The sequence below is a fragment of the Fulmarus glacialis genome, unplaced genomic scaffold, assembly GCF_000690835.1.
Source record: "Fulmarus glacialis isolate BGI_N327 unplaced genomic scaffold, ASM69083v1 scaffold34563, whole genome shotgun sequence".
Taxonomy (NCBI): domain Eukaryota; kingdom Metazoa; phylum Chordata; class Aves; order Procellariiformes; family Procellariidae; genus Fulmarus; species Fulmarus glacialis.
Genome location: NW_009205410.1, coordinates 11,486 through 37,150, shown reverse-complemented (window position 1 = coordinate 37,150; position 25,665 = coordinate 11,486). Strand labels below are relative to the sequence as shown.

General features: G+C 39.5%; 1 protein-coding gene across 1 annotated transcript; it reads right to left on the bottom strand.

Annotated features, from left to right (window-relative positions):
- Positions 1 to 9,560: 9,560 nt before the first annotated feature.
- TES (testis derived transcript (3 LIM domains)) lies at positions 9,561 to 25,302 on the bottom strand. Its single transcript, XM_009575392.1, has 6 exons — positions 25,217 to 25,302; positions 16,853 to 17,105; positions 15,359 to 15,694; positions 11,841 to 12,056; positions 11,118 to 11,276; positions 9,561 to 9,918 (listed from the first exon to the last, which is right to left on the bottom strand). Exons 1-6 carry the CDS (start codon positions 25,300 to 25,302, stop codon positions 9,727 to 9,729), a joined length of 1,242 nt encoding a protein of 413 aa, XP_009573687.1. The 3' UTR covers positions 9,561 to 9,726.
- Between the last annotated feature and the right edge of the window lie 363 nt (positions 25,303 to 25,665).

Genomic DNA, 25,665 nt, shown 5'->3' with positions numbered 1-25,665 from the left:
CTGGTAACCTTTTATTACCTCCTAAGTTGTCCAGATCACTGCCAGATTTCTTGAACTTCATGGAATGATTACAGGCTTCATGAATATAAACTGCAGATCCTGTTTGGCAGTTTCGTATGGGAATGCCAAAATGAAGAAAATAAAAAGTATTTCCAAAAAGACTATTAAGACCTTTTTGCATGGTAACGGCTGCAGTTGCGCAGTTTACAGTTTCAATAAACTTCACCAGTTAGAGTGAACCAAGCCTCAAAATATCACTGTGATGTTGCTATTACACCCGTCTTAGGATGTTAGCTGAGGAACAGAACGCCCAAGGAATTTAGACGATGTCCCATTGCATTCAGTGGAGGACTGGAATTAGACGTCAGATGTTTCTGCTTTGCAGTCATAGTCTGCAGTCTACTAAACCATGCTGACTCCTTATGCCTTTAGACAGGAAGAAAGTATTACATAAAAAGGATTCCAAACAGCTTACATTAATACTCTCAATGCATTATGGCTAAATTAGAAGGGGCCAAGAGTCCATTTGCTTGCTCTAAATAAGAACTTTGTAGAGGAATATTCAGTTTTAGAGATAGTTTCCCCAACATATTAAAAAAAAAAAGAAAAAAAAAGAAAGATGCAACCGAATAGATGCAAGTCCACAAAAGCAGTCTGAAGAGCTTCTGAATGCGTATCATATAGAGAGTTTTCAAATTGAAAAATGTGCATTGAATTCCTGGAATGAGAGAAATGCTGTTTGTATGCTGCCCACGATGTTCTGGCTTCCTATTCTGGAAGGTCATTAAAATGTTTTCCAAGAGCTGATGAACTGTTTACTGATTTTAGTCTTACTGATTATTCCTGATTTCTGTCCTGAATACCCTTTCAAAGTTATTCGTTAAAAATGCCTCCCAGCTTGTTTCAGCTGGAACTTTAAAGCTATGTTGTTGGGTTTTCCCATGTTTTCTTTGATGAAGGTCTATGTCCAACTGAGACAAGTTAAGCCCCGATAGCTTCCACTGAGTCAAATTCCTACACAGTCTAACTCTTTTCTTTGCACCTGGAGACCACATAAAGGTGTAAGTACCTAAAACTTAGCCTTCGCTGTCAGAACGTGTCATTTTTAGGTCCGGAATTTGAAATGCAGAAAAGGTTAGTGCCAAAATAACCAGCATGCTGAACAGAGAGTCAGCCCACCAAAACACACCAGTAGGAAATGCTGAAAATGCTGAACACGGATTTTTCAGCCTGTTCTGAAGCTTAGTAGTGTCAGATAGAAATGGGTGCTGACCACACTGAAGTGCTCTTCAGCCTGAGTCGTGTGTGGATGCAGTTTCCACGGGGGGTGTGTGAGAGAGAGAGAGAGACAGAGACAGCAAGACAGGGAGACAGAGGAGTCTCTTCTCCTGTAACCTCAGCCAGGCTTGGCCAGGGGATGGAGATCTAACATGTATTAAGTTCCTACAAGTTTTGGGAAACTTGTGAAACAAGTTTTGTCTGTTAATGCTGAGCCTTTGCTGAGGCTCAGCCTCTAAAAGATGAGAGAAAATTCACATGGGCAAATGAGATCTAATGAAGTCCCTAACCATGGGAAATGCTTTAGTCAGAGTTTATGTGTTAAACAGCAGAAAAACCTCAGACTGGAGTTCTCGCCTGTATGGAGTCTCTGCTACCTAGTAAAATGCAGACAAGGGTAGAAGACATAAATACATTTATAAGTATGGTTTCCCAATTAGATTCTCTGAAGTCCATAAGGGATAAACTGCTGCAGCTTAATATAATACAGTTAGATTGTCAATTAATTGCGAAACCACTGGGAGCTAAGCTGCTTTGGTTTGAATACTCGGGAATGCTTGTTCTGAGTCCCAGGATCCAGCTGCACCTCTTTAGTGGGGGCTTTGGGCTTAATTAGGGAAGACACAACGGAGCAATGACCTCAGCTAGAGGGAGAAATAGCACCTGGTGGGTACCTTTTTGTGACGTGCGAGAGTGAAAACCAGAGCAGGCCATGAGATGCAAACAACTAAATTGCACCCGTTGTTGGAATAGGCAGGTTGGAGACAATAACTTGGCTGGGCAAGGCCCTGAGCAACCTGGTATGAGCATGAAGTTTGCCCTGCATTGAGCAGGGGATTGGACTAGATGATCCCCAGAGGTTTCTTCAATTTTAATCTTCCTGTGACGTTATGAGACCTCAAACCCTGAATTCGCAGTTAAAAGAAATGTAATTGTTTTGCCATTATTTTGCTGAAGTAAAGCGTTACCAGTGCATGAACATTTGGCTTGGATGCCTTTAGCTTTTGGAAAATTTAAATAGACATTAGTGTCCTGCTCGTTTGGGAACACAGGGATCGACTCAGACTTTTCCAAATGCCTTCTATCGCGATCCCTGTGTCTCACTCCTGATTTGATTCCTCAGAATCAGATCCACTTCCTAGGAAGTGTCATAAAGTTAACCTCAGACAGCACATTTCAGCATAGAACATCAGCCCATTATCACACAAAAAATGTTTTGCTTTTTTTATTTAAACAGGGCATGTCTATTAATCAACGTACAGGCACAACAGATTAGATTTTAGATATCAAAAGCACACAGCATTAGGAGCATGGATTGCTGCTGAAGAATTACCTTTCCTCACTACCTGTCCTCTTGATGTCCTCTTCTCCTTATCTCACAACCTTGGTTATTGCAGGCTGTTCCCTAAGCTCACGGTCCGTTTTCTACCCCTAGCAATTAAACAGCATCATCAACTTCCCTTGTTTAGAGCAATGGCCCTTCGCCACCTTAAGTTTTCTACCTTTTCATAGTAAGTCAAAATTATTCCAGGGTGCCTCCATGATTCAGCATTATCTCCTCCGGCTTACTTAACTTTTTTTCCCCCTTTTCCCACTCATATTCTTCCTAAAATACCTCCCCTGTGCCTCCTCCTCCTATCCGAAATCACAATCATGCTGTTTTCCACTCCCGCGCAGCCTCCTGGACCCACAGCCCCTCCTCGGCTTATTCCTGTCTTGAAACCTTCAGAGCATCTCTTTTCTTTCAGTTCACAACGTCTTTTTTTCTGCTGAGTGTTTCCCAGGGTCGTGCCCCATGGGCGCAGCACGCGTGCTCAGCGTACCGCAGACGGCATCTGCTGGGTGACTGAAGAACATCATGCGGCTGCTGTGAATATTTCAATGACTGCGAACATAAAAATCAAGTCTTGATTCATGTAAACGACTCATCCAGGGCAAGCAATAAATACTGTTGATATTTTATTGTGACGCTACATTTTCTTAACAAATGAAAAGTTAACAAATATATGAAGCTTGACTAGTTCTCATAAACTGGGTGCAAAAGTTTTCTGCAACAATGCTAGGCTTGAAGCCAAATCTGAACAATGCTGGGCTTAATCTGTAGCAGAAACATCCTCTTATTTGGGTCATTTTTCACTTCTTTAGGGGGGAGGCAATGGGGGAAACTCTGATCTGTTACATTTTGTTGTGATTGCTCATAGCAACCACAAAACCCAGCATTGCTGCTGTGGTGGTGGCGCAGCGAAGCAGGTACAGCCTAAGTGCTCGCCAGAGTAAAAAGTAAAAAGTATAATCTGGCTCATTTTTGGTGATTTAAGCAGTGACACAGGGTGGCAATCTACAATCTGAGCCTAGTCCTATCTCAGGTGGTTTTGGACTTTTGTTCCCTGAAGTTCCTTTATCCATCGTTTTGTTAATAAAGACATTGAAAAAATGAACATGTTATTTTCAGTACTTTGACTGAATTTTTTTCTCTCCACTTCTCCCGGATTGTTGATGATCTTTAGATGATTTGTTTTCCATTTAATACCTACTTCTGGGACCTCTTTGGCAGTACAATTAATTTTATTAAGTACCATTCTTAAGCCTTATACTTAATTGATAAACTCAATTTACTTATTTACTGAAGGAGTGAGTAAAGAGAGACTTAGAAGGTCCTGGGCTATAGGCTTTTTGGCCTCAGCACTTAGAAGCAGTAGGGTAATAGATGCGATAGGTGAAAGTAGATGACCAGTGACAGCCTTTGTAAGCGCGGAGTCTCTCCAGCTTTATACCATTAGCAAGCAGCTATTCGCAAGACTGAAAATCACCGACCCTAGCTCTGTGTGATCCTACTCACTGCTGACTGCTAATGACACAGCGATACAATTTTAATAGTGTAAGAGAATTTCAACTAATATTCAAAACCAGGTATTGGCTGCCTCGTGTAGTTTAGGTTGACTATGGTATTCTTAATTGCTGTGGCCTACCTCCAACAGCCGGTGTGAAGAGCGCCTGCCCAGAGGTGACACTCCACAGCTTGATGGTTGGGACGTTCTCCCAAAAGGTGCGAGGCAGAATTTGGAGCTGAAATGCTTGAGGACAACCTCGCATCCAGACTGGAAGCAAATGCTTCACTCATCCAGAGATACAACAGAAGGTGAACACACCCTCCCTGTGTTTCATTATAGAAAACTATAATGAAAATGATGTTTGTGCTCAGTGGAGTATGGCAGGTATGTGGGCAGCAAGCCTTACACCAGCAGCTGGACTGGGTTCCTGTCAGCTCTAGGATAAAACAGGGCACTCTGCAGTCCCGACACATGAAGAGGTGTGGAGGCCTAGCAGAAGACTTTCTATTGGCCTGTCACATCTTTTCCCCCACACAAAAGCATTCATATATATTGATGTGAATCAGACTCGAATCTTCTCGGATAGTGCTTTGCTTGGACTGGGAAAGGAGAAGACCACATTGGCCCCAGTGACCCAGCAGACTACTCTTGTGGAGGTGATTTTTATGATGGCTTTCCACTGAGATGCCACAGGGTATGTGGCTCTGCCGAGAGCACACCCAGGACCTAAGGACATCATACAGGAATTCTCAAATTTTTGGAGCAAGTCCCTGCCCTTGAATTGCTGCATCCTCATACTAGCTCCTTTCATCCTGTGCCTGTATTCTCTTGGAGAGCCTGCTGCTGGTTGAATTGCTGACCCTTTCGGGGACTGCCAATCTCCTCTTGGCCACTCACTGCTAGCTCTAGCATCCCAAAACCATGCTAAACTTGGCAGAGGTTTTTGAACCAAGCGTTAACACCCTCCCACCCCTACCTCACCAGTTCTTCTGGGAATGGATGGTCTAGAGCTTCCAAGCACTTCAAGTTAGTCGTGAATGTAAACGGTTTTGTGCTAATGGTCATTACTCTGGCAAAGCCAGATAATTTTGCTTCACACCATCAACCCCATTCAGTAACACTCAATACCTAGGATTCTGCAGGAAAAGTTGCTGTATTGGTTTTGCTCATGAGCACGTAATCTTAAGAGACAGAATTTCCAGAGACATACATACAAAGAGCTGCTTAAAGAATGTTTTCCTTTTCTTTCTAGCATATGTATAACCGTAATAAGTTTGACATGCAATCCTGATCTCAATAAATATTACAGGTTATTCCTGTATCTGTTCCTAATTCAAAGATGCATTTATTTAGCTTTGTTCTTTTAAAGTTATAAATGTCGTGGTTTTGACAAAGCCTTTGCCACCTGGGCTTTACAGATCCTCAGTATAACACTTCCTTAAATAAAAGGCAATATTGGATTCTGACTATATAACGGTGGTAGCAGTCTCATGAAATCCAAAGCTAACTGCATCTCTATGCTAAGGCACCCTCCAAAAAACCATCCTGTATGGCACTGACTCGGCCTTGACTTTAACCTCATCCCAGAAAAAGGAAATAGTTTGCCTGGAGTTCACATAAAATCTATTTTTGTAGCAGTGGGCCATAAACAACAAGGAAAATCTTGTTCTTTGTACCAAAAGAACTACAATGGCAATACCACTTTTTCTTCATTCACACTGTAAATCACACTCCAATTAATGCACTAATATTTGGAATGACATACACAAGTACATTTTACTATATAAACTGGTTAAAAAAAAAGATTAAACCATAAGTGTGCTAAGAGCCCTTCATGTGCATACAAATCTGTATCTCCTAAAAGGCAGCGGGAGTTATACATGCTCAGAGTGCCACAGAGCTCCTTCGCTCTCAGGGCACTGACGATGCTGTGTTATGCTGCTTGTGGTGCTGGTGAAGGCTCCTGGGCTCTGTGGTCAACCAACATGTAATACCCAGATGCTCCAATGAAGGTTACAAACAGCTTAAGTGAAGCAGGACTTAACAATCTCAATGGCATTTCACCTTGTCTGCCATTTCTGGGCACTAGGGAAATTTCAAAATTTCAGGGTGTGTTTGAAGTGTAAATGAACAGAAACCTGGTGATTTTAGGGGTTCTTTGAAAAGGCTGACTGCTACTGCTATACCAAAAAGAAAAATCAAGTCCCCAGATGTCCCAATTTGATCAGTGACAGGATGGTCTCTCTGGTGTCCTTTGCTGCAATGGCTTAAGCTACACCCCACTTTTGTTTAAACTCTATATTAAAAGTTGTTGTTCTACCGAACAGCCATACTTATTCTCTACAGCTAGTTGCTAAAAACACAACTCTACTCTAAAAACTTGGAGTCTAACAGCCTACATTGTCACAGTAGCCACATAACATAAAACACAGAACATAAAGCTAAGACAGGCAGAAAGTTACATCCTGAAGGTAAACTTGGGCTTTTCCTTCTCACACATGCCAATAGTGACAAGGCCAAACGTGTCTTCTGCTGTGAATCTTTATCTTCATTTGGTGCTCAACGTGTGAAGAGTTAAAATCAAGTATGTCACTCTGGCAGTGGCATGATAAATAGAGCTGGCCAAGTGCCTCTTCAGGCTGTTTCTTGCAGCAAATTAACTAGTATGTTGGTATAACAAGTGCTTGTACGGCTTAAGGGTAGAACTTCAACTTTCATACTTTGAGTTCAAAATTTCATCTGCAACGTATGTACTTCCAGCTTCTATTCTTAGCTTACTAAGATAAATAGATCCAAAGGGACCTCCACGATAAAATAGCCAAAAAATACAAGAGAACAAAAAAACCACTTATCTGCCAATATTTTTATTATGGCAGTGGCAGAATGAAATCTTCTTAATGCTTGTATTCAAACTCCAGTATGTTGACATATCTTTCAGCTAATACTAAAAGTATTATCTTCAGGAACATAAATTCCTTCCTAGCTCCTTACAAGAACTGTTTAGCACTCCTCATCATCTCCTGATCTATTGTGTTGTCACACAGCAATTACCTTTGTCTCCCCTCTGTACCATCTGCACATTACATTTGACCTTCCTATGACATGATCCTTTCCAATTACTGCATGGACAGAGATGAAACTTTGGCTACCCCATAGCAGAAACACCTAGATGCATCAGGTTCAAGGGAAGAGAGCCAGAAGGGAGCAAGCAGGCAAGAGAAGATTAAGCTTCTCAAGAAGAGAGCTAGCTAAAGACAGCAAGCCAGCATGCTTCAGAAGAGGCATGGAAAAAGCCAGTCCCAGAAGATGATGGACTACTGAGATGTTTGGTTTGACAGGAATTCCCTTCACAATTCTGTCTTGATGGAATGAGTAAGTCCCAATGTAGTGCCTGCTCATCCTTTTAGATGAAGGTTACACAATAATAAAGCTTAATAAACAAAACTGCACAGAACAAGATTTAAAAAGTGAAAAGTAAGACTACCATCAGTGCAAGCAATCACATTAAGGAGAAATAGAGCTGTTACATGGGGTGGCAAGAGAGGGGCAGGGAAAGTTGCACAGCAGCTTTTCACAAAGGGTTCTTTATAAAGATCAGCTGCATCTTCTAGAATCAATATTAGTGAGTGGGTAAGGACAGATGCACTCAAGACAAGTAAAACCCAGACACTATTAAGCCATCCTAATAGATAATCATTAAATAAGACCTTATCCCACCCCCCAAATGGCATTCTCACAGCATGTCCTGTTACAGATTAAGGAGTACTTAAATGGAAAAATGGAAGCACCTTCTCTTACTGAGACATCCCGGTTTTCCTTTTTTTTAAAAGCTGCAAATCTGGCAAGAATACAACCCCATTGGTACGAGTTGAAAGACATACGCTTTTTTGTACATCCTGAGGATCTCTGATAAAAGCTGTATAGGCTAACACAGACCTAAATTTTACGTCTCAATTTAGACAACATACAAAGTTTGTATCTCATGTCAGTGTCTTCTTTTTGCAGTACTCAGAGGATCACAATGTGCTTCATTTTCTCAGCACATTAGCTCACCTGTGTGAATTCAAAACTTCCCATGCTATGTCTTAAAATACAATTAAGGCCATAGTTTATGTGAATAAAAAGTAAATTCACACCAAGTTTTGAAGTTGTGTATTTGTTGGAACAAGACCCACTGTTTTACACCTATAAGCACATCAACAATATTACCCAAGATAGTAAGCACTTTACAGTAACACAGGCCTTCAGTTTTTTTGGAGATAACATCAAAGCTAAAGAGAAGTATGGAAACATTTCCCCTCCTCTTTGCCTCCTCTAAAGGGGATTCAACAAGAACAGGATTAGTGGACAACTCAAGTGAACAACAGTAATTTTTATTTTTAAGTGTTACAATACAGCCACCATAAAACTTAAAAAAGAGCTGAACATAAGATTTGCATAGATTTTTTTTTTTTTTTTTTTAGGCCAAAGACTCTCCATTCACTGTTTGGCACAAAGATAACTAACAAGTTTCACTGTAGATCTTTAAGAAAAAGAAAGAGAACCACACATTTGGTTTATCTAGTAAGCAAAGCTAACACATAGCTGTGATTTCTGTGATTTTTTTCACTCAAATACTGGAAGCCTTCTGGGAAAGACTTCTTTGTGCTTTGGTTAAGAACTTACAAATCAAAAGCCTAAGTATATGATCCTTTTGCAGAATTACATTCCTGGAAATGCATACGGTATTGTGTGCCATGTCCCTCTGATAGAAGGCACAGTTTATGAAAAGAACATTCATGAAAAAACAGAAGCCAGTTCTGAAAGGATAAGAGTGACACCCACTAATGTCAGTGGATTTTTTTTTTTTTTAAATCTGGGCAAGACCTCCTCTTATATTTTCTCCCCTCCTCCTCCCCCCCCAAATAAATCTGTAAAGTAACTTCAACATTCATAAAATGGAAACTTTTCCAGGCATGAACAGTTGTAAGAAACAAATGTGAGCCAACAGTTTTCTACTCATGCAGTTACTTTACAAACTAGATGTGAGCATAGTCACTATCCCCTCAAGAACCTCAAGAAAGAATGTGTCAACAACAAGCAAATGATTACAGGCTTTTTTAAGCTTCATTCTCCCTGCATACTTGAGGCCTACTGAACAAAACTGTATGTGGCAGTAAAGCTGATCATTTTGTCTAAAGTGCTTGATGAAAGCAGGGGAACTATAAAAATGATAAATTAGTGAAACTAAAAGTGGAAGAATTACATTTATCATACAAAACAAGAAAAATTGGAGCATTTTCACATTTTCTTCTTCCATTAGACAAGATACAGCAAAAAGATCCTTTAGGGTGAAGAGCTCCCTTAAAGCGTATATAGTTCACAACATTTTTTTCTTACATTTCTGGGATACGAAGTCATTTGACATAAGACTTGGGAACAATACCCCAAAAAAGAAAGTATTATTACAGCTAAGAAATGAAGATTATATAGCAAGTCTTAGTCATTCAAGAAAATCTTTGGGAAAACGCTATTTAATACTTTCAATAACTTTAAATGCCCCGATACTATGTATTTTACAGTAGAAATGCAAGAGCCTTTGGAACACAGCAATGCTTGGTTCTGTGCATGTCTTCTCTTAAGACATCATTTTTTTCTTACATTCCACTGAGCAAAAGACCATCCCTTCTACCGGCATGAACTTCTGGCCAATTAGACACTTGCTGCAACAGGAACACAAGAAACATTCTTGTGTAGCATGCCAGTTGAAGTTGTTGTATGTCACACGCTGAACTTCTGGATCTATAGCATTATGACAGCCTTGGCAGATCTGTTTAGAAACAAAATGACACTTAAATGAAGCATACACATCCTCTCTACAAGTCCAATAAAAGCTAGAATTCTTAAGTGTTTTTAGAGACTAGAGACAGGTGTTAAAAGAAGCCTTTGAAATAAGTCTCCAGCTTTTGATTTTCCTTTATTTTTAAAGCGGAGTTTCTGATCAAAATGCAGCTGAGGCACAAAACAAAATAAAATGCACACAAGAAGTTAGTTGCTGCTGGCACTAAACTTAGACAGTTATGATGGTTAGGATTTCCCAATGCCCAAATAATGATAAAAACTGGTCATGCCAAACAGCACAGATCTTCATATATTAACCCATACATTTGAAGAGATTAGTTACAAATCTTCCTGTGCATTGGCAGCTGTAAAGCAATGCCAAAGAATTAAAGGTTATAGAAAGTCTTGGATGTAATTAATCTTAAAATCTGGTTCTCAAAAATGATCATTTAGATCTCAAGGAAGTTAATGTTTTAAGAGAAAAAAAGCCTCTCCAAAAGATAATTCTTCACACCTACATTAGAAGATTATTAACTGCCAGCTAGAGATAAGAGTTTTTCCCTCCATTAACTATATAAACAGTCTAGATGCACATTAGACTGAACTCCCAACTAATAGCTAGTTAATTGGCAAATATGAATGGACCATAATCTCAGATTAGAGTTCCTAGCATAACTAGGAATCGAGAACTACCATCCTTTCCCAAACTTCTAGCTTTATCCCGTCAGTCACTCTCCTTTATAACTCATGTGGTTAGAAATACAAAGAAACAAAGTACCTAGATTGCAATTGCCACTACAGGCTTTTAGCAGACCAGCTGAAGTTGAATCCCACTGGTCACAATGAACCATGATTGACACAAACTAAAGGTTTAGCAGCATTACTCATCTTCACCTGCTTTACTCCTCCTGTTAAAAAAATCCTGCTTCACCACTGGCAAAGTTAAAGGTATTTTCAGAACAGCCTCCCCCCCCGCCAGCGGCATTTGTTCAAGTTTATGAATTGACAAAAAACTTGTCTGCTTTTAAGTTTTTTTTCAAAGGTGAAAAAGATGATTGACTTGAGCCTAAACTTGCATTCAATTTATACTCTTCAGATACTCTCACACTGGGAGAAAGTAAGAGTTTCAAGCTCCGTAGATGTACATTCCCTTCCTTCACAGCACCAACATGTGTGGAAGGATCTTACCGCAGCATGGTTCTTCACGTAGCAGGGTTTGCAGACTGGCTTGTCATTCACCATTACATAGATTTCCCCAGCTAAAACGCAGTCACAGTCAAAACAGCAGAAGTGTTTCAGATGCCAGTTTTGACCTTCCGCTTGAGTATATTCATTGCTGAATATTAGCTATGAAGAAGATACAAACAAATATTAATATATGCATTTGAATAGTATTTCTTTTAATAAAGCTAGCCTCAGGATGTTTTGTAATTTCAAGGAACTCCCGGTGATTCCACTGTTTCAAATGATTTCAACAACAAAAACGAATGCATTCACTTGTTTGACTGTTTTCCAAAAGCCTCCATTTCATTTATTAAGAGCCAATAGATGCCAAAGACACCAAGCAGGCTTTTCTCTGTATGCTGCACAAGGTGTGATTTAGCAAGGTGCTCCCCCTAGTGCCCTTCATGGGGAAACAACTGCATAATTGGGACTTCGTAGGAATTTGCATGCATGTATTACATCCTATGTCCTTGTAGACCACACAAAATCCCCACCAAACCCAAAGCCAACTATGGCTCTTCCTGAATGTCAAGTGTCCATATCAGTTTCAGTTCCTTGCAACTACGATCAGCTAAAACTGGTGAAGGCACATCATCTCCCTGAACTGAAATATTTTACTAAAAATCACATTCACTTCTCAGGGGAGCAAACTTGTGTGCTAAAACAAAGGACTAGGATATTTCCTACCTCATCACATCCAGCACAGCGGGGTTTTTCACTATCACAATAATGTCTTCCACAGTACAGGTTACCATTCTTCCAGAAATAGATCATGTCTACTAGAAGTTCACTGCAGGTGCAACAGACAAAACAAGCTGGGTGCCACAATTTGTCATATCCAGCACGTTCTGCATAGACAGCTGGGTCACCTTCTTTCATGTTCAGTTTGCAGCGATAGCAGGACTGGAAAGAAGTTATTACCAAGTTAAATAAGTCTTTGAAGAGGTACATTTATAGCAATTACTATTACTGACACATTTAATAAATCCCACCTTCCCAGACTGAAAGTAAAGCATTAATTTACTCCCATGATCAGATAGTAGTGTGACATGATGCCACAATACAGGTTTAACTAAGCAATTCAAGATGATGTACATTTACTGACATGGCACTAGTGCTACTTAAATGGATTATTGTATTTTGCTATATTCACATTCTTGCAATTACAGTCCAATTCTTAAAAAAACAACATGCAATTAAAATTCATGTTATGTTCTATGAGCCTTGCATACTCAAGAATAAGGAGAGAGTAATAAGAAGCCTCCAAAGCTGACTGACTAGACTATGACTAGAACACATGACAAGAAAATGGCTGTACTTGTAGGTCTTGAGAAGATCAAGCCATATCTGCATCACTAGTGATAAAAAAAATTGTGAATATTTCAAAGTCATTCTGTTTAAAGCTGTGTTCTAGTGATGCTAGTCACTCATGGCTGTTGTCCAGTAGTCTGTGATTAATGATCTTGGGATGGGGAGAGTGATTATGGAAAAGGGACTACAAAGTTTATGAACACAGCTACCCTACAAATCGTTCCAGAATGTTCATAATCAGTCTTCTGCCCTATACCTGCTTACAGAGAGGGTTTTGTCATCAAGTCAAAAAATGCAGGTGGTTTATGTTACTGAAATAAAATCTTAATCTACAGTTTAATCACCAGTTTGGCATTTTCTGCACTCCAGTTGGTCTGTGGATAGGGCTTAACATCCTGGGAAGGTTTTCTCTATGATTCACATCACTACAAGCCCAGCCACAAATGGCCTCAGTTTTCAATTTTGTGTGTGTATATATATCTGTATTTTATTCCCCCCCCCCGCCCCGCCCCCCCCAAGTGTCTCAGCTGTAAGGTATACTGATCAGATCCCCACACTTGTTTTGGACAAGCAATTTCAAAATCTACATAGAAAGACATCAAAAGGGGAGGAAGAACAGCTTGGAACAGAATGAAAGGGGAACTAATGAAAGGGGAAGCGTAAAAAATATATATGTATATAAAGCTTTTTGACTCTTCTTTCTACTTTAGACCTCATATTCCAAGATGAGTCACTTGGAAGGTTTAGTAGTTGTGTGGACCCACATCAGGGCAAGACAGTTTACCTACCATTTGCAACATCCCCAGCCTAGGTGGTTAAAAGGTGCACAAAGAAATTTGCTTCTTTACAAGATGAAAATATGCTGAATATCCATTTTTCTGTTATTCAGCTTTTAATCATGATGAAATAGATCTAATTTTTTTAAACAGAGGCAATTATTATTGATATGTTTACATTAATAGTGGAGACCTGATTATTTAAAAAAAACAACAAAACAAAACCAATGTTTAAAAGAATTGCAATCCATTCCTATAATGAAAATTAATTTTTCAAGAGATTCTATTTACCACAGCTACAAGAATACAGGCTTCCAGAGTCAGTCTGAAAGACAATGTACAAGAAAATTTGGAGAACAAGATGCAGCACTAACGGATAGAAAAAAAGCATAGACAAGGATAGCAATTCTTCTGCAAGGTATTTAAGAGCTCCTCTCTGTATTGGTTTATTTTGAACTGTTAAAAAAAAAGAAGTTGAGATACAGCTGAGACTAAGTCACATTGCAGAAGTCAGACCAAAAAGATACTTAAAAATAAGATATCTAAGTCCTGATTATTTAGCCCAGGGTAAACTCAGTATCTAACAACAGGTAAGCAACTCAAATGTTCCCTTACACTATTCAACACTTCTAAGCCTCTTTCTAAATCACTGCGCACAGTGATGAGATATGCCTGGCCTAAACAGTAGGAGGTATACTCAGGTGCTCGAGTAAGTAAAACTTTGGAAATGATAAATAGGTGTAATGTAAAAACAAAGCATCTTTTGATACAATTACTCAAGAGGACAGAGTGCCTCCTGCCCTTGACTTAACATAGTCCAAGCCAGTTGGCCAATGGGGTACAATGTAAGGTATGTATTTCTGTAGGTCTTTCTCGAGGAGGTAAGTGATGAATTGCTGTGGTGAAACCAAAGTAACCCAGCAGGAGAGGTTGGGTTACACAAAGTGACAGCAATCTAATCAAGCCACGATAGAACAATTTTAGAAAGTAGCTACAGGTAAACAAATGGCACAGCATATGACTGATTAAGGTAAGTGGGCATGTTCAAGCTAAAACGTAAGTCTTAATTTTATACTCCATATGAATTACACCAGAAGTAATATACTGCGTCAGCTTAAAAAACAACAAAAACACACCAAAAGCAGCACAAAACACCCCCCAATAACACTGAAAGCCATATTCTACGACCATGTTACAAACTTTTATCTCCATCTAGAACTTGTATATTCATTTTCTGTAAGTAACCTGGAGACAAATAATTTTGGGGATTCATACATATAATAGCAACATTTCTGGAAATCAAGTTACAGGAGCTTTTGCCACTCTGAAGTGAACATCTACCTTCACTAAACTAATTTAATGTTACTTCACTAATCCTACCCCTATTTTGTATTCATAATTGGTTGCTGAGACATGCACAGCAGAAGTTAGCAAGTTATGTTGGAAATACTTTATTAAGGCTATAGTTCTAGAAATATCAATAAAAACTGGGTAATTTTACATACCTTATTTTCTGTTGAGCTATTACAAGGCAGAAATCAGATGCCAAAAAAACAATAGATCAAAGAAAAAAAAAAAAAAAGAGTTCTGAATATGAGAAGGCGGCTAGTCAAAACAGCCGTTATACAGCTTGGCTTATTGGACATGGGAGAGAGACGTGTTACTTTATTTTTTCTTAGTTTCATTTAATTTTTAAACACAATTTGTCAAGTGGGTAATTTTGGTGCTCTTCCAAGGAAGAGGAGAAACCAGGCTTCTAAAATTAAACTAAAACTCTTCAAGAGGAGAAAAGTGTAGCAATTAGTCTGTAAGACTACACAAGTTTCGTGATTATTATTCTGTAAAAGCCACCCTGCTACATTATATCTCCAAGCTAATATGTTTTTGCAATGAAGGTAAGGTCACTTAGGAAGTTATTTGCTGTGATGCACTAAATACGGCCAAAAACCAGGGTTCTGTGCAGACATTCACAATGTTTTCCAGCTCCCCTTCTTTCTTTCCCTCCCCAGATTTTCACTATTCCAAGTTAACAAACAAGTTAATGGGGTTAAAATGACCAAAGAGAGCACTCAGCTAGTAATATACCTTCTTGTTTTATCTTTCCTTTCTTATACTTACATACTGAGATGCCTTCCGATCTGGGGACTTGTCCTCCATCGCTCCTACAGCAGCTGAGGTGCCTCTGTCACCATTGTTCACATTATTCTTCTCAGCAGCTCTTGTTTCCACCTCACCAGGGAGCTTGACATCTCCTACGCCAAGAGCCTCATTTTTGTACTTCTTCACAAATTGTTCCATCTGCTTAACTTCATTGGGGGAGAGCTCGTGGCATTTTGAAGGATCCTGATCGTGAGCAGGCAGCTGCTTAGCCAACTGCTTCTTCCTGTACTGCGCGCCTTCCGAGCCAGCAACAGGCTGCTTCTCCTTGGGCAGCATCTGCATATACTGTCTAGCCTGAACCAGGAGGAATTAGATATCAGATGCCACTTCAACTATAGACCCATCCTTTTAAGCAAACATGCGACTAAAATAATCTCTACTGTTGTTAGCGACAGTCAAATTTGTCAAAAACAAGGTTCTTTCCATAAACATTAAACTCCAAAACACAATAGATGGAGATAAAATACAGCATATGCATTAATTGGCTTCTTCCCAGAGTAAGAAATAGGCTTCCTTTTAAGCCTTTTACAGAATACTTCTCAGAGTAAACAATAATTAACATTCACACAGCACCTTGTCTCTTCAAAGCTACCTAAAACTACTGATCATTAGTATAGCTTTAAAAAGTAGAAGCTGAAATAGTTTGCCTAGGGCACACAGCCCATTGCAGAAATAATTCTAGCTAAATAAAGAAAAAAGCTCTAGTTTTAATAAAGCAAGAACAAGCCTAAAAATCAAAGTGGTAACTGAATGTTAAGTAACAGTCAATTTAGATGCACAAGGTTTGATTAAGTCACTGAAAAAGGATATTTTGAGAGGTAGGTCAGAGATAACATGATTCCAGCACGGATCACACAAACACTGCAGTACAGTAAATTAGCAATCAAAGTTTGAAAAGTGAAGCAAAATCCTCAGAAGGCTATCTACCATCTCATCTACTTCAGCTGAAAACATACTGGAAGAGAGTTGCTCTTTTAGATGTCAACACTGACCTTGCTCTTACCATATACAGTAAAAGCTATATGCAAGACTGAGTGTTCCCCTTAACTTTAAACAATGACATAAATTGTGGGGTTGTTGGAGGTTTTTGGTTTTGTTTTTTTTTTTTTCCATTTTTAAGCCCACACTCCACGCAAATTTTTCAAGTGTACTAAAAAGGCAGGTTAAAGAAATTGGACTCTAGGGACTTAGCAGATAGCGCTTAATCCTATCTATTAAAGGCCACCTCATCTCCCCAGTTCAAGAAGTTCCATAGACAAGCATCCATATCTGCAAGATCACACAGGCAAGACTCATTAAACAGGCACCATATTTTCATTTTTGAGAAGAAAGAAAAGAAGAGGTACACACAGAATGACTACAAGAGGCAAGTTTATCCTTCCGGTAAGCTCTACTTCACTCTCTCCCATCAATTCCTGCCTTGAACATGAAGAAAAAGTGTGTCGGACTTACAAGTGTCTGATTCTGAACAGGAGGAGCCCACTCATAAGTCACAGTATTGATGGATATGTTTTTCTTGGCTGGCACCGGATTAGTCAGTATCATAACATTGCGTTTATACATGGGAATGCCATCATTCTTCAGCTTTGCAATAAGGGTTGTGTATTTTGTATCTTCAAAGAGTTTCCCCACTTTCCGATCTTCCTCATTGCTTGTGAGGACATCATGCTCTTCCTGGCCACACTTGCAGTTGCGGCATATTTTTCTGAAATTTATGGAAACAGCAACAAAGTTACAGTCTCAGCTGAAAACTACACCTCACATCAGCTGCATGCATAGTAATATCACTGGGAACCCAAAACCTTGTTTTCAGTGCTTTTATTAGGGAATATACATGTTATTCTGCAATATGTCAAACACCTCTTGAGGATATTCTTTATTTCTCCTGTTGTATTATTTACATTCTTTGCTCACAGAGAGTATGATCAGATAGATATCAGTCAATTACACTAATGCGTTTTGAATATGATGCTATATCATTCCTTCAGTTACATCTCAGTACTTATCACGCACATACATGTCCATTACCATCTACTACCGGATTTCTTATGGGTAGTCACCCATGAATTAATTTAAATGCATCAACATGATCCCCCCAGAAGTTATTTATTTTGGCTTTTAGTTTTTCAGGTTCTCTTTATACACTCAAAATTACACACACTATACTATTTTCTTCATATGCATTTCACTGCATGCATGATATTTGGTTATCACAGGGTTGCTATCAAGTGGAAACAAATATTTCCTAGAAAGGAAAAAAAATGCATACAGCATATACAGTGTAATTGCACCAAGTTCTGTTCAAAGTTCAGCATTTAAAAGAGAAGATGAAAGAAAAGTGAAAGGCTTATATGGACAAAGCTTTTCAAACAGCTCTGAACCAAGTCAGAGGTACTCTGGCACATGCTGTGTAGAGAATTTTCACAGATAACATCCTTAAAAAGGTAGAAGGCTTTACTTATAAATGGTATTCTTTCATATACAACACATTTTGAACTCCTTTGATTAAGGGATATTAGATAGCAATTTATTACCTTAAGCATAATTAAACAATTCACATATAATAAACAGAACCTGGGATTAGACAAGCTATTTTACTATTTATTAAATGGTTTCCCCAGAGCTTCAGTTCAAAGCAGTCAGCCACAGTATATGGAAATTAGTGAAGCTGGATGTTAACTAAAGGTTCTTATTATAGCCTAAGAAAAAAGATCAACCTTCTGGATCTCTAGAGTTTGAAGAGGAATAAGTAATATTTTACCCCATTACTTATTCTTCACATAACAAATAGCATAAAACTACTACCTATAAAATGCTTCTCAGCCCTGTTTGCCAAAACCCATTGAACTCTAACATTGTTCTGCATCTTGCTTTCTAAAGTCTTGAAGGCAAGATAGATGCCTTAAGGTAAGGTGTGTAACAGGTATGTGACAAGAACATGCCATGACTACAGCAGGTGCATTAGGTGATGGGAAAGGAAGGAAGAAGGAAGACCTGCATATAATTGGCCAAAGTGATGCACAGCCAGCCCCGAAGATAATAAATCATCAATTACATCCATGACTAAAGTGCAGATTACATCAATGACTAAAGTGCAGCTATATGCCTCACAGTACACACGTAACTGGAATGCAAGCAGTTAGTCCATTTGAACAACAGTTTATCAGATATTTTCTTCACTTTTTCAACTTAGCAATAGTAAGCCCCAGTCTTGCCTCTTGACACGACGTGATCTAATAACACTGATGAACAAAAAGAGACAGACTCATGCAAATAAAGTATAGTCTTGCTGTCCAGAACTGCTCTGCTTGCAAAACAGAACTCGGTAAGAACAATTCATATCATCATATTGCCTGCGTGGTCACAACAGTGGCATGCCAGTTTGTGCAGCATTCCCCACTCTGTACAGCATCCAACTACAGTGAAGCAGCATTGACAGCCTGCAGAGACCAGACCATCCCCAACAAGCTGCGGTGGAATTTTTCCCCCGAGACCTTCACATGTGCTGGAAAAGCCACAAGGGCACCTTATTTTTGTTCACACTATGTCACGAAATTGCATATCTATTTTCTAGTAAAGACTTCTCTTGGAATGCAGAACAGCTTTGAAATCCAACTAGGAAAGCTTTGTTTCCAACTAGGAAAGCACCCTGATTCAATTACTTTTATGCTCAGTCCCACCTTGAAGGCTTAACATGTTTCACCAATTTCAGTATTGGTGCGAGATTTTCTGTTGTCCTGATAAAAAGATGAACATATACTTGCAAGGAAGTGAAAGCATACAACTTGTCCTCAGGTTCTTCCTGGGTCCCACTGTGAAAACTGGCATAAAACGACTGTGCTTTATACTTGCACTGAAAAGAATGAGATACTCACTAATCTCACCCCACTCCAGACTTACTTAAATTAAGAACTTGACTGTGTACATTTCAGTCTAATATTATCTCCTTGCTCTTTCAAGATTAAGTGAATGACTCTTTACCTACATGCAGTTTGCAAGAAGCTGTTACAGGGGCTATGTTACAAAATTACAATTGTGGTGGCCCTGGCATTAGAGCTTGTGATAATTAAGTCTCCAAATGCAGGAGAAAACAATCCAGAAAGAATGTGGAGAATGCTGAGTCACAACTGATGTCAACATATCTCAGTAAGTCACAGGAAAATCCCCAAGGCTGTTGCCATTTCCCCTGCTCCTCAGGGCTCCCCTGGATCTCAGCCACATGAAGATATCTGTAAACTGCTAACAGCCAAAAAAAAGTTTCCTCTTCTGATTTATAATTCCTTTTCTTGAATAATTTCCAGTCCTAAAAGATATCAAATTGACATTTACACACATAACTCTTCCTCCAGAGTACTGTTTACAGTTTAGTCATACCTTCTTCCACCAAGCAGCACATTAGAGTCCCGTTCATTAGTCACTGTCCCTTCTGCAGAAGGGATATGGCCAGTTACTTCTACTGAGAACAGATCAGCTGGTCATTTCTTTAGCTCTGATACGGCTATCTTACTGAAGTGACCCTGTCCCATTACCTCAAAAACTTACACTTCACAAGTCTGTCTGATAACTGATGCTTAATTTTTTTTAAAGCGAAGACATCATGTGTGCTAGGAAAACCAGTTGCTATTATATACGTGTGTATATATGTGTGTGTATATGTATAGACTTCCATTTATCTCTTTTGGCTCTATCTAGAAGACAGTCAGTGAAAATTTCTTGTTCTTTTCATCTGCATTGTCAAAGAGATTTTCCCTTCCCTTGAGGGCATTCAGAAAGATCGCTACTGAACGAGGTACTAGAGACTCCTGCTTATGTGTTCACAGCTCTCAGGACTTCAACAAAGGAGAGAAATGTTCTTCCAGTCAAATCTCAGCAGTTTGGGAAGCTTTTCCCATTCAAAATATGGAAGATAGAGAAGAAGTTTCAAAATTTGTGGAATTAAAAGTTGCATATCACTGTAAAAAACAGGTTTAGTAGATTGTGTCTTGCTTCCAGGTCTTGGGTTGGTAGAAGGAGGAAGAAGGAAGGTAAGTAGATTCTATCCTCTTTCCCAGGCTGGTGAATTCCTGTGTCCTGGGTTTCTACTGACAGCAAGGATCAAAGACTTACAGTTCCTTCTCCAAAATGAAATGTTATCAATCCTCCTACTTTTTTATGTTTTAGTATATGGAGAGGAAAAATAATTCAGATCATGACTCTTCCTATACTGGCTTTGCAGTGGCTCCTAGTGACAGGAGGAGGCAGCTGCAAGCACAGTGGAGCCCTCAACAAATACCTGACAAGTCCTGAGCCTTGTGTCCTCCACACAGAAAGACTAACCTCTTCCCATGATTCCTTCTATTACGTTTCCTTGCTATTAATGCAACTATAGTAATTGCAAATGCTTTGAACCGTACCTCAGTACTTGCCCGACAGCCTTAGTACCAGAAAATGTTAAAGCCAACTTAAAGCGCTCTCTGCCTTCCAGGAATTGTATCTATGCAAAGAAGCCAGATGCTGAAAATGGTCGTTCCCAAGTTTAAGATTCTTGTTTCCAAAAGCTTTTTAATATCTTGGCAAGCCACACCGGAGTCAATTACCAATACCAGAAGTATATACACAACCAAGATAAATCAGAACCTTCTCTCCTGCTTTTAGCAACTTCTGACTCCTGTCCCACACCTCCCTCTAGTGGGAAACACATTTCCTAAGAGCAAACATTTATCCCAGTAGCAATCTTACAGCCAGCCTGCCCTGCTAATTTTGCAGAGGCAGTTTTGCAGCCTGAAAAAGTCTAACACCTGAACTGAGAAGACCCTGTCCGCTGCTGCCGCTACATTTGGACAGAAGCATGATTCTGAGGACAATTTTAAAAGCAGAAGCTATTAACACACTAAGATAAAGCAGGTAATTGTTCACCATTCAGCTACTGTTGTAGATTGTGGCTCTTATTGTATTCAGCTCACAACACTGAGGCTTTCAGAACTTCAAAATTTAGGAACAAATTTTACTTTGTTTACCACCAAACTGTGGTGGTTTTCTGTACTAGACAAATTAATAGTTCTGCACCTATATAACCACCCCACACACTGTGCCAAGAATTACAGCACAAAGTACTTAAAGAGCACTTGCCACCCCAGAAGAGGTATCTTCAAAAACTCCCAGTATAGAGAAGAATGGTGTAACAACCCCGTGTAAAACCCTGCTACCAGATAGGTATACTTGGATTTTTTCATGTACTTTCCAATCTGACTCCCCAAAGGCAGAATTGAGGCTCTTTTGTGCAGAAAGACACAGAAATTACACCTAGCTCTTTGAGGTACACCAGAGTTTCCATGTATCAGACCAGGGAACAAGAATTACGTGATCTGCTGAAGCTCCTCAGCTCCACCAGGGAGAAGACAGTGTCACCCTTACACAGATCACAGCAAGGACTGCAGCCTGCCCACGCTGCAAACACAACTACTGCCTCACTTACTGTACTGGGTCCGGATGGTGCTGCGTCTTGGATTTGTGGCTAAAACACTGTTGATAGCACTTGCTATTGCTGAGCAATGCTTGCACAGTGTCAGGGCTTTCTCTTTTTTGGACTCCATCCCCACCTCAGCAAGTAAGCTGGGGTTGGCCAAGAAGATAGGAGGGGGCACAGCTGACTCAAATTAGCCACAGGGATACTCCATACCATGCAAACTCAGCAATAAGATGGGGGTAGAGGACAAAGGCGGCAGGGTTTCTGACTTCCAAAGTGGCCATTGCTTGGAGACTGGCTGGGCATCAGTCTGCTGGTGGGAGGGGGCGAGTGACTGCCTTTGCATCACTTTTTTTTCCCTCCTCTTTCCTTCACCTGTTAAAGTGACTTTATTTCGACCCATGAGTTTTCTCACTTTCATTCTCCCTTTTCTCACCCCCACCCTGCTGTGAGGGGACAGGGAGTGAGCAGCTGTGTGGGTGCTTGGCTGCTGGCTGGAGTCAACCTACCACAGTCATTCTTCCCAACTTGTAACAGTTTCTCTAACTACAATCCCTACTTCAACACCGCTCTTTTACAGACACGCAATAGTGAAATTAGTGATTAAACTTGAACTGCTCCTGATCATTCATGTTATAAAGACTATTATGTCTACTTCTGCTATAGTTTGCTAATACTTAAAATAGTTTCAGTTTTTAAGGTTAACATGACTAAGTGAACAGGTATTAGGGATCCATCCCTTTCTGTTCAAGTGGTGGAATCCCAAAATCTCTGTATCATAGCAAAGTATATTAATATATTTTTTCCTTTGAAAACTGTTTACACAAGACTGATTTCAGACTTCAGATTCACACTCTTCCTGTCCCCAGTAGCAGCTCTGCTGGAGAAACAGCTCTTTTCTAACCCATTCTTGAATTGCCTCAATGGCTTACTTTTCAGCTATTCCAGAGGTATGTGCCACATTTGTCTGATACCTAGAAGATGCTTCTCAGACTAGTTCCAGCCACCTTATTTACCTGGTCTATCCTATGTTGATTAGATTTCCAAATTAAACCTTCATCTTCACTAAATTCTAAAACCTAACATCTTCACTGTTTTTATGTCTTTTTCTTTCTTGCTTTTTAATCCACTGCTGTCTATAGCTTTCTAGGACAGTGAGTGCCCTGACAAGCTATGTATTCAGGACCTGGCACAATGAGCCCTAACCATAAGAGCGACGTGAAATGTGTATGAAGAAAAACACACAAAAACCTCCAAATACACACACAGAAGCAGACATGTTCTAGCTCAGTAAGCATGCTATTACATGACTAAATAACTTTAGACATTTTATATCTTTTTATCCCAAATTCATAGAATCATAGATTAATTTGGGTTGGACCTTTAAAGATTATCTAGTGCAACCCCCCTGCCATGGGCAGGGACATCTTCAACTAGATCAGGTTGCTCAGAGCCCTGTCCAACCTGACCTTGAATGTTTCCAGGGATGGGGCATCTACCACCTCCCTGGGCAACCTGTTCCAGTGTTTCACCACCCTCATCGTAAAAAATTTCTTCCTTAGATCTACCTCTAAATCTAGGTCTAAATCTACCCTCTTTTAGTTTAAAACCATTATCCCTTGTCCTGTCGTAACAGGCCCTGCTAAAAAGTTTGTCCTCATCTTTCTTTTAAGCCCCCTTTAAGTAGTGAAAGGCTGCAATAAGGTCTCTCTGAAGCCTTCTCTTCTCCAGGCTGAATAACCCCAACTCGCAGCCTTTCTTCATAGGAGAGGCGTTCCATGCCCTGATCATTTTTGTGGCCCTCCTCTGGACCCGCTCCAACAGGTCCATGTCTTTCATGTGCTGAAGTTCTTCCGTGTTGAAGAATAAGCTAGGAATTACAAGGTCTTTTAATAATATGAACTAAGAAAAAGAAGACAAAAAGGAAGAGTTGAGAAAAAGAAGTTAACTGGCCTAGTCTTTTTTTTCTCCCCAATTTGTGATTTCCCCACACTGGCTCTAAACAAACATCTTTCTCAAGTAGGAAGTGACATAATTTCTTATCTAACCATGAACAAACAACACTATTTACTCCTGCAAAATTTTTATTCTGTTTTATTGAATTACCTACACATGTTAACTGTGTGCTATTTTTCTAGTACCTCTACACAAGTCCCATCTGTGACTGACTGCGTACTGAAAAAGTCTTCCCATAAATTAATAATTTCTTCTATCTTTAGATGATTACATTTGTTTATTAGTGTATTACCACTTCTTGCTCCATGTCATTAATTGTAAGTTGTTTCTATAGTTATATATTACAGATACATAACTGAGAAGCTATATCCTCATCAACTTATAGCAAGTTTTTGCTGTGGTCTGTTTCTTTTGTTATGTTCTAAATTGAGTCTCAGCTGCAGTCAAATGCTTTGGTAAAGATGTAAAACCTCTTAGGTCTTATCTGCACCTGATGCCACTCTGGCTGGGATGCAAGGACTATCTTAAAAAACCCCACAAAATAAAACCCTACAGCAGATACAGTTATGACTGTAGCTAAATAGCATTGGTGAAATGTAATTGTTGTCACTGCTAGCATGTGCTAGTGCTACTAACAATTCTTTTCTATGTCCTTGCAGGCTGTTCCCTTTAAGAGGAATTTTTTTTTTTTAATAAATCAGAATCACTAAGCTGTATCTTAAAGCACATCCAGTATAATCAGTGAACTGAACTAGCTAGACAAATACTTTAAGGTTTCAGTAAGACATGAAAAGTCTTGATGGAATACAAAATTTCTGCAGAAGTAATGGCATAGACTACAGCATAGCCTATTTACTGCAACTATCATCAGCTCTTACTGGTTTAGGAACAGCATATCATCCAAGGCCATCTAACTTACTTGAATTATGACACTTCTTCCCCCTCTCTAAGTCATTTGTAGATGTATACAAAGTTTCAACATCTTTTCAACATAGATAAGACAATTTTACTTAAAATCTCAGATTGAAGCTTATGTATTTGTTCAGGAGCTGAGAAAGCATTTTATTACTGAGATAAAGCACACTTCTTTCCTGTCATCTCTCTTACTATAGGGATAGAGATGTTTTTACAAACCTACTTCAACTGTTTATTAAGCTAAAGCAAATGCTTCAGTAGAAGTGCTACCATTGACTTCAGTGCAGATGAAATGCATGTTTGTAAGTGATTACATACTTAAACACTCTGCTGTAATGCAGCTGGGAAGCCCTGGCCCTGAACCTAGACACAGCTTCTTTAAAGCATCTGAATAGTTTAATTGAAAGAGAGAACCAAAAGCAGTTACTTACACATTTGCATACATGTGCCAAGATCTGCAGTGCTGAGTCACAGCTTAGGAGACATCTGGTGTCACTTACCTCCAGAAATGAAGCTCAAATCCTTCACACTTATCCTTGCATTTTAAGCAGGGGGCACCAAATCCTTGCTCATGGCCCAAGCCCATCTGTGTACAAAGCAAGATGACTACAGTCAGCTTCAAGAAATATGCTGCATGAATGATCTTACTGCTGCCTTTATAATCTACAATCCACAACTAAAGCAAAAGATTAAGCATTTGACTAAGCTGACAGTATTTTGGGGTACAGTCACCTTTCTATTGTACCTACATAAGTGGCAGTGTTCATACAAGCCTGTTCATAGGGTTGAGCTAGCAGGCAGAAAATTAGCCTTAGCCAAAACCAAGTATTTTTCTAGTGACTTGTCTCCCTAGCCCAGCTTGCTCTGCAAGCTTCGCACAAGGGAAGCAGCAGATTCTTTGCAGCCCTTCCTTCGGTCTGTGGCTGTGAAACCACAGCAAGTGAGGCTG

Excerpts from the sequence above, each read along its gene's own strand:
- TES (XM_009575392.1), bottom strand. The coding sequence starts at position 25,302 with ATGGGCTTGGGCCATGAGCAAGGATTTGGTGCCCCCTGCTTAAAATGC. Across the intron at positions 17,106-25,216 it reads TTTGAGCTTCATTTCTGGAG|AAAAATATGCCGCAACTGCA; the intron begins GTAAGTGACACC and ends CATAAATTTCAG. Across the intron at positions 15,695-16,852 it reads CTGTTCAGAATCAGACACTT|GCTAGACAGTATATGCAGAT; the intron begins GTAAGTCCGACA and ends CTCCTGGTTCAG.